The sequence below is a fragment of the Cyprinus carpio genome, chromosome B2 (assembly GCF_018340385.1).
Source record: "Cyprinus carpio isolate SPL01 chromosome B2, ASM1834038v1, whole genome shotgun sequence".
Taxonomy (NCBI): domain Eukaryota; kingdom Metazoa; phylum Chordata; class Actinopteri; order Cypriniformes; family Cyprinidae; genus Cyprinus; species Cyprinus carpio.
In genome coordinates, this window is record NC_056598.1 from 12,921,532 (window position 1) to 12,931,096 (window position 9,565).

At 40.4% G+C, this 9,565-nt stretch overlaps 1 protein-coding gene across 1 annotated transcript in view; it reads left to right on the plus strand.

Annotated features, from left to right (window-relative positions):
• LOC109078009 (ras-responsive element-binding protein 1-like) overlaps positions 1 to 9,244 on the plus strand; it is a 36,827-nt gene extending 27,583 nt beyond the window's left edge. Inside the window, exons 7-13 of the mRNA XM_042718091.1 lie at positions 337 to 481; positions 587 to 729; positions 827 to 1,016; positions 1,108 to 3,628; positions 5,066 to 5,236; positions 5,330 to 6,073; positions 6,844 to 9,244. Of these exons, the coding sequence (XP_042574025.1) occupies positions 337 to 481; positions 587 to 729; positions 827 to 1,016; positions 1,108 to 3,628; positions 5,066 to 5,236; positions 5,330 to 6,073; positions 6,844 to 7,328 (4,399 nt within the window). The 3' untranslated portion in view covers positions 7,329 to 9,244. The remainder of the gene's footprint in view (positions 1 to 336; positions 482 to 586; positions 730 to 826; positions 1,017 to 1,107; positions 3,629 to 5,065; positions 5,237 to 5,329; positions 6,074 to 6,843) is intronic.
• Positions 9,245 to 9,565: the final 321 nt, after the last annotated feature.

Below are 9,565 nucleotides of genomic sequence, written 5' to 3' on the forward strand. Positions count from 1 at the left end.
ATTAAAAATTGTATATATTGATCTATACAATAAATTTACAATAATGAAAATGAGACTTTGCATTACAATAATGAGAATTGAGGTTAATTAATATCCCGTGTCCTTAAGAATTGTCACAATGCAAAATATCTTAGAGGTAATCCATAGTACCTTTTTGCAAAATATATATTTTTATTTTGGACACCTCAAATGCAGGCTACAATACATTAAATGCAAATATATCAGTAAGGTGCACCTATGCATGTTGCATTAAATAAAGCATTTTAATTTCTCTTATTTTTATGATGGTTGTCAATAGACAGAACTTGGTCTGAGTTTAGTTATGTATTTCTGCAGGCACATGAAAATTCATGAAAAGGATGCAAACAGTATTCCTACCCCTAGTTCTTTCACACTAAACAAGCGCCGACGACTCCCTACTAAGAAGAAGCCCAGTGAAGAGGATGAAGTGGAGCAGGCTGAGGAGCCGCCAGTTAAAAAGGTACATTACTGTGTCAGTAAATACAGTCAAATAGTGTAAATGACTTTTGGAATTTATTATGCCCATACCTCTGAAGTTATGTGAAAACAAATGGTCTTGTTTCAGGTGATGTTGGTGCAAAAGTCGGGAGAGGATGATTCTGTTAAGAGTGAAGAAGAGATCCTTCACTGCCCCATCTGCTTTAAGACATTCAACTGTAAATATGATCTGGAAACACACATGGAGACTCATCCTGACACTACACTCAGGTAGGCTCCGGACATTGTATTCCTGTGTGTATATATATATATATATATACGTATATCTAATATATATACTGTTTCTGACTGTTTTCTCTAATCCTAGGTGTAACATTTGTTGCATTTCCTTTCGCACACACCGGGGTCTTCTGCGTCATAATGCCGCCATTCATAAGCAGCTCCCTACTGACCCCTCTGGACAACCCTTTATTCAGAATAACCCCTCCATCCCTCTGGGGTTTGGTGACTTGGCTTTCATTGACTTCAGCTGTCAAAAATTTCCCCAAATTGCACAGGTAAAGACTCGTAAATGCGTTAGATGAGATAGAATTAATTTATTTCTTTTTTTTGGATGATGAAAGAAGACAATTTGTTTTATTTATTCAGGTCTGGTGTGAGACTAATTTGCGCAGATGCTCTAGCAAGTTCCACAAATTTGTTTGTGAGGTCTGCAACAAGGCCTTCCCTCTTCAGCAGTCTCTGGATCTCCACAAATCCTCACATAAAAGTAGCGCAGACACCAGCACTGAACCTCAGGAACATAACGCAGATGGTGTTATGGATGCACCCAAAGTTAACTCCCATTCCACGGATTCTGAGGAGGTCAATGAACTAGTACCACATGTTGATAGTACTAGTTCAGATGGAAAAAACGGTTTCTTGGAGTGCCTGGGTCTCCAACACTCCTCCTTGGCCCAGCCAGAGAAATCAGAAGAGCAAATTCAACAGGAAATTTTGGACAGCATTCGCTTTATTCGCATTGAGCCACCTTCAACTAATCTACCTCAAGAAAACAGCAACAATCTCGGCGTCTCAATTTTGGAACCCGTCTCTCTTCAAGCCGTGAACAAGAATACCGCCCTTGGCCTCCTGGCACTACAGCCACTCCATGGTGTCGTCAGTAGTGGTATGTTTGTCCCATTAAGTGGTCAAGCTGCAGTGGAGCTGGCAGACATTGAACAAATCCTTAAGCTCGCAGCCTCTGTGCCGCCTCAGATGTCTTTGTCTATGCTTGCCAAAGGTCTGGGCAGTCCTCTACAGGTGGACCCCAAACAGACTGCTTCTCTGAAGCAAAAGCCCTTAATCACTCCTCGATCCAGTATGGGTACCTCCACACCCCCTCCTCCTGTCATGAACGCCCAACAGGCCTCATCGGGCAACATCAGTCCTAGCCTTCCACCCCAAACAGGTCAACAAGTGAGAACTGCCAGACAATCACCAGCCTCCTCTTCATCCTCAACCTCATCCTCTCCTACCAACTGGGAGACTACTCAACTGGGGCCAGATGTCATAGGAAACACGATTATCTCTTATGAAACTGGAAAGCAAGAAGAGTTTGATGGCAAGGAGAAGGAATCGAGAGGCAAGAAGATGGCCAAGACCGAGTACCCTTGTCGGTTCTGCAAGGAAGTTTTTTCATTCTTAGGCGGCCTCCAGGCTCATATGCGTCACCATCTGGGAGCGTCACCGTACCAGTGCACCATTTGTAGCTACGCTGCTCCTGACAAAGCAACGCTGATTCGACATTTCAGAACACACAGCGGCGAGCGGCCATACGTCTGCCGCCTCTGTCACTACCCTTTCACTGTGAAGGCTAACTGTGAGCGTCATTTGCGCAAGAAACACATGAAGAACACACGCAAAGACATAGAGAAAAACATTGAATATGTAACCACCTCCTCTAGTGTAGGTGGTGTAATCGGAGCCCCCACACTAGACCTCCTTGATACGGCCGGTGCCGGTAATACATCTTGTCGATTTTGCGGGGAAGACCTTAAGAGCTACAGAGCACTTCAGATTCACCTGCGAACACATAATGGATGTCAGCGGAAGCCATTTGAGTGTAAGCAATGTGGGGCGGCGTTTCTCGCTAAAAGAAACTGCATTCACCATTTGCTGAAGCACCACCCAGATGTTCCAGAGCGGGAAATTGAAGAACACATCAAAAGTCTTGTACCGGTTGGAGGAGACACCACCGTTCAAGCCAACCCTCCAACCTCAAATGGGCTGGTTAACAGCACTGTTCCTCAGAATGTAGGTCCCTACACTGGACCTGCTGAGGACCAAGACTATCCTTTGGATTTCTCGAGCAAATCTCAAAAAACAATTGCTTCAAATGTTAAACTTGAGGTAACAACATCTCCTCTGTTTAACGACTGCTCTATGGAGCCCATTGATCTCTCGATACCTAAGGATCCTGAGAAGAAGAGAATGACGAAAGAACAACCTCAGAGCATGTCCCTGAATCAACAAGACATCAAGAAAGAACAGACCCTGGAAACAACCCCTGGACTTCTCGCAGCTCTCCCAGTCTCCATTTCTAGCCTGGCCTCTGCTCTGTCCAGTGACCTTACTAAGCCTTTTGCTCGCTTGAAGCCATTGCTACCAAAAATGGCACCGCTGGCCTCCATTGTCCAGATGATCGAAACAGGAATAGATGGCAAAAACAGTGTTAGTGCAATGGATTTTAATACACTAAGCGAGAAGAAGGGCACTACCAAACTAGATTCCATTCAAAATGGCTCTTTTGATAACTCAGAGAAGAGAGGCAAGAAGAGACGATTTCAGGAAGAGATCTGCGATCCTAGAACGCCAGCAGGTTGTGGCATTGACTTGGAGTCAAGTGGAGAGTTTCCCAGTGTGGAGAAAATGCTAGCTACCACAGACTCAAATAAATTCAGCCCCTACTTACAACCTAGTCAGATGGAGACAATGAAGGAAGAAAAAGAGAAGCAGTCCCTCAATGAAGAGGCAAAAGAGGGACGAGAGGATAAGCCAAAGAAACCTTCACAGAACAAAGGAAAGAAGAACGCTTATTCCAATTCAGTGCAGAAAATGACCTGCCCATACTGTCCACGTCTATTCCCTTGGGCCAGCTCATTGCAAAGGCATATGCTAACACACACAGGTGAGACACTGTTTACAATTCATAAATTATGCCATAAAGCACTTTATTAACTTTTTTATTTACTCTATCCTACAAAACAGTGAGCTACTGTACATACCATTCTTAGGAAAGTGGAGTTTACAGAATTTGTTTAGCTGGAATCGTTCTTCAACCATTAAATAGATCTTGAATAATTCTCACAGTAGTGCAGAAAGAGTGAACAAAAATGCTAAAGTTGGATGTGTTGATTATCTTTGAAATTCATTCACTGTGTATAATTATTTAATTATTTTCTTTTTTTGGTAAGATGAATGAATACTTAGTCAGCAAGGATGCATTAAATTGATCAACAGTGACTGTAAAAACATTTTAAAGGTGGGGTAAGTGATTTCTGGTAGCCAATGTTGATAATTCAAATAACCAAAACAAACACGTCCCTATTTGGATAGCGCCACCCCACACATACGTACACAACCCAGGCAGCGATTATGGCGGAATCTGCTGTGCCAGCCGGCCGAGGGTATGATGTCATCAATAAGTGAAAGCAATGTGTGTTACTACGGTAATACAGGTCGAATGTGTTTTGGTAGTACTGTGTGTTTTTACATGCATATGTGTTTTAACAGCATATATTAGTTCTGTGAAACAAAGCAAAACCAATGTTACTCCCCTATCGAGAAGAGACAAAGCAACCAATCACAGGCCTTCACGCTCCTTGAGTTCTCTCCAGCACTGGAAAGCAGATCCAGTATTTACACGGGTCCTACTTCTTGCCTTATCGTAAGCCTTCTTTTGTTCCGCGGACATTTTCTTCTTTTGTTTTTTATCCGCCATCTCTATCTTTCTTTCTGTTGTCGTTTGGCACGGCTAATGTCCGTGCTGTGCACTGAGCCCTCTCTCGTCCCCATCATGAGTAGACACGCCCCTTACTGCTGAATGGCTACAAGTTGGTTTTGGTACTCGGCCTGACTCAGTTTTCTAAAGCGTTTTTGAACAAATACATACCCCACCTTTAAATGTTACAAAAGATTTCTGTTGTTTTTTTTTTGTTTTAATTCTGTTCATTTGAACTATTTTTCAGAGAATCCTAAAAAAAAATGCAAAAAATATTAAGCAGCAAACTGTTTTCAGCATTGAATATAATAAGAAATATTTATCGAGCAACAAATCAATATGCGATGTGTTGATAAAATCAGATGATGTGACACTGAAGAGTGGAGTAATGGTTAAAAATTTACGGAATTAAATTACATTTTAAAATATATTAAAATAGAAACCATTTTAAATTGTAATAATATTTCACAGTATTGCTGTTTTCACAGTATTTTTAATCTAATGAATGCAGCATTAGAAACTTCTTTCAAAAAAAAAAAAAATAGATTCTTACCTAACCCAAAAAGTCAATAAAGTTTTGTTTCTCTCTTCAGAGTGTTACAGTTTTGTGCATTGATTTTCCAGGTCAGAAGCCATACCCTTGTCCTCAGTGTGAGTCATTCTTCTCCACCAAGTCCAACTGTGAGCGCCACCTGCTCCGCAAACATGGATTATCTAATCGGACTCTTCAAAACAGTGGATCTCGACCCAAATCTAAGGCTGACGAAGGATCCCAAGGAAGTACTGGTACTATTGGTCAGTAAATGAAATTATTACATTGTTGTGAACTTGTGTATGCAAAGCAGTGCAAAGTATATAGTGCTTAACAAGCTTTTCTTGTCTTGGTAGAGAGTGTATCTGACACTGAAACTTCTGTAGCCAGAGATATTGTGGATCTGAGCTCTGTCAACCCCAAACAAGAGGAGAAAGCTTCATCTCCAGAACAAGCACCAGAACAAACAGGACAATCAGCCGCTGAACAAACAGACAGCATCTCAGACCCAAACCAAACACAGCCAGCTGAGGGAAGCCCTGAGGGAGTAGAAAATAATGATGATGACTCTCAAAGCAATAATAGTCTTGATATGAACCTCGCCAACAAGCTCGTAGACTTCAAGCTTTCTGGAACAGAGCAGCACCAGCCTAAATCAACTGCTGAACCGGTTTCTCCACCAGATGAGTTCCCACACACCTGTGTGTTCTGCAAGAAGACCTTTCGTCATGCAGCCACTCTCAGCCGGCACCAGAAAACTCACATTCAGGAGGTCCAGCCAGAGGATGGAGGCAAAAAGGGAAGACGCCAACCTGCTCCTCAAAACCAAGTCACAGCACCCAGAAAGGAGCTGGAGGCAAAGTTAGAAGATGATGAAAAGGACGAGAACAGCAGCTGTGTGGAAAGTGGTGCTGATGAGGAGGAGAGGGAAGAGATGAGTGATGATGAAGAAGAGGCTGCTTCCTCAGAGCGCAGGGCTTTGGAAGAGGAGGGCGACCCTGCTGGAGGCAAAACCGACAAGAGGAAGAAGATCTGTGCTGTGTGCAGCAAACGCTTCTGGAGCCTGCAAGACTTGACCAGACACATGCGCTCACATACTGGTAAGATCTGGAGCATTTTTCTGTTATTATTTACCATCCTTAAACTATTAAAGGTAAACCAAAAACAAAAATTCAAAAATCAATCACTAATCACTCATCCCCATCCAAACCCGTAAGGGCTCAGTCCAACTTCATCAACGGAACACAAATGAAGATATTTTTGATGAATTCTGAGGGTTCTCTGACCCTCCCATAGACAGCAATGTAATTACTACGATCAAGGTCCAGAAACATAGCAAGAAAATTGTTAAAATAATCCATGTGATATCAGTGGTTCAATTGTAATTTTACGAAGCTACGAGAATACTTTTTGTGTGCAAAGAAAATAAAGACGACTTTATTCAGCAATTTGTCTGACACAGAACAGCATAAGTTGTTTACGTTCAGCAGTGGATACTCTCCAGATGCAGAGGAGACAAAATGTTGAATAAAGTCATTTTTATTTTCTTTGCACACAAAAAGTATTCTCATAGCTTCATAAAATTACGGTTGAACCACTGATGTCATATTAATTATTTGAACAATGTCCTTGCTATGTTTCTGGACCTTGATCATGGTAATTACATTGCTGTCTAACGGAGGGTCAGAGAACCCTCAGAATTCATCAAAAATATCTTCATTTGTGTTCCGAAGATGAACTGAGCCCTTACGGGTTTGGAACGACATGAGGGTGAATAACTAATGACAGAATTTTCATTTTTGGGTGAACTATCACTTGAACACAATTCAAATAAAAGTTGATGCATGTAACATGACCCTTGTTGTTGTAGGTGAGCGACCTTATAAGTGCCAAACCTGTCACCGCACCTTCACCCTGAAGCACAGTCTGGTGAGGCATCAACGCGTCCACCAGAAACCCACAGATGAAAAAGGGACAGATGAGGCAGAAATGAATGAAGAAATGGATGGAGCAAGAGATAACGGAGAAATGCTGGAGGGAAAAGATGTTAGGTGTTCATCTGCAAGTCAAAGTGAAGCAACAGCTCCAATCCAGAGTGAGAATGAATGTGAGAAAGCAGGAGCACCCCAAGAAGAAGAGAGTGAAGGACATGTGGAGGAAATTCAGCATCCTGAAGATACATCCATTAAGATGAATTCTGCTGAAGAACCTCAGCCGGATGGGGCTGAACAGGAGGACCATCAAACATTAGTTGCCTCAGTAGAGGCCCAATCAGGCTGTGATCCAGAACTTGCAAGAATCAGTGTCCATAGCTGTACAGCAGCTCAGGAATCGACAGAGACACCCGATCAGTGAAGAGAAAATTCACTGTGTTGATTTTGTGCCATAGTTTATCAAGCTTCCACAAACTCTAAGAGTTGCAAAGCCTGACTTCTGCCGATATTTGTCTTATACAGTGTGCATGACCGACTGCAGCACCGATTTTGAAGCACAATGATTCTTCTATTGATGCCTTAATGCTATATTTCTAAAGATCTGGATCAACACATAACTGGACAGTAGCAATTTTAATCCAATTTATATGATTTTTAATGAATCATATAAAGCCTTTATATCAATAAATTAGAAGTATTTGTATGATGAACAGAAGATTTATATATCAGCATTAAATTGTATTATTCTTAAGTCAGTTTCTGCATGTTTTAAGTATCTGTATAGAGTTGGTTGGTTTCTTTTTTGTCTTCTGGATTTGAAGAGCTTAAGTGCCTGACTCGTTTTCATTATCAAGACTGGCTGAATGCATTTTGGATAAAATTTCTGTTCAGCTCTGTAATTTTTATTTTGGGTGATCGTCGGCCAATAAGTTTATCGGCAATATTTGCCCATTCTTTGTATATTATCCTCCATCTTTGAGCCTCGTTGACAAATGTTGCAGAAGACATGTACAAGTGGCTGGGAAGCTTGAAACAGCGCCTTCTGGTGGCGTAGAGTGTGAAGTATTATATTATAAGGCCTGTGGATCAGAGAGAAGAGTGCTTCTGAGAGTCACGCATTATGTATTTAATGTCAGTGTGATTCAGAGTACATATTATGTATCTTTAAAGTGTGATTTGTGTTTGCCTTCTTGGTTTTGTGTTTGTACTGGAAATCTCCCTAGAATTCATTTTGACTTCAACACTGGTGTTCACACTAAAAATCTAAATCAAACACTTTTTTTTCTTTTTATCCGGTAGATATTGGTTCTAAAAAGGAATCTAAATGTATCCCTTATACTGGTTTATGTAGAATGGATATCAATCTTCCCTAAAACAAAACAAAACAAAAATTGTACAGTTTTGTACAGACTTGAACAACCCCTGAAGCCCACACGAAACTGCATTTGAGAGTCAATGAATTTGAAGCCCTCACAATGGCAAAATGTTTGCTAGTTTTCATTCATTTTGAAAGCTGTGTCTTTGGATTTAAAACCAATTGAAACATTGTAAATGAACTGGTCTTTATATTTGTCGAAACACATTTTTCTTTCTTTTGTTTTTGTGTAATGATGTTTGTGCTTGTAAATGTGTAGAAGTGTGTGTGGGTGTGCACGGTCATATGGATAGAAAACACTGAACATTTTCTGCAGGTATTTATTGATCAGTCTAGAGCGTGTGCTTGTCATTTTGAAAAGCCATGTAGAATCCAATTTGTGCAGCGAGGAGAATCAAAAAGATGACTGTTGTTTGAGATTGTGAGGTTCTCTACATTTTCATATACTTTGTACATTCAGATGCTTTAGATAATTATATCTTTTGTGTGTCTTTTTGTTTGTCAGCTAATGAAACCTTGAACCAATTCAACTATCCATTCATTTGAGAGCATTGAACCATAGAGTAAAATTTGATGGGTTTGACATTATGATTATAAATATAATGATTTTTGCATGTTGATCTAATTTGAATTTCTCAGTTATTCTCTTTCTCAGGGGCTTTTCAAAATCGTTGTATCTGTCTGGTGTATAAAATGCAATCTCTGTTCACTACACTACATTTAAGAGCATTTGGCTGGATTTGGTCACAGTATGTTTAGGTCTAATTGTACCAAACCTTTTGTGCTAAGACTCTGCAAATTATTGTAATTAATTCAGATATCAGTGACCATGTTTGTCAGATGGATTGCAAATACCTGTCAGATCAATTCAGATGTAGACAACTCGTTGATTTTGCTTTTTTCAACCCTGTAAAGCGAATAAATCATCCAATCAATAAATGTACACTAAGAAAGAGTGAAAAATGCAGTTCTATTTTTTTCAGTCTATATTTTTTCTCAATTGAAACTGTTTATATAATATTAACATTAATATTATTATAGTATTGTTGATATTTAATACTATTATAAGTCTTATCAACCATCCAGAACATTCTAGCAGCCTCTCTGCCTACATGCGTTGGTTATCAGCAGTGTATCTTTATGAAGTACAATAAATCATGAATGATTAGCCTGCTGAAAATGGGTGCTTAATTTGGCATTTCGAGTTCTCTCTTTGAGCCTTCTCAGCAGCACCCTTACCCACATTGCCGGAAGTGACAAGTGAGAGTACGCTGGTGTGCGTG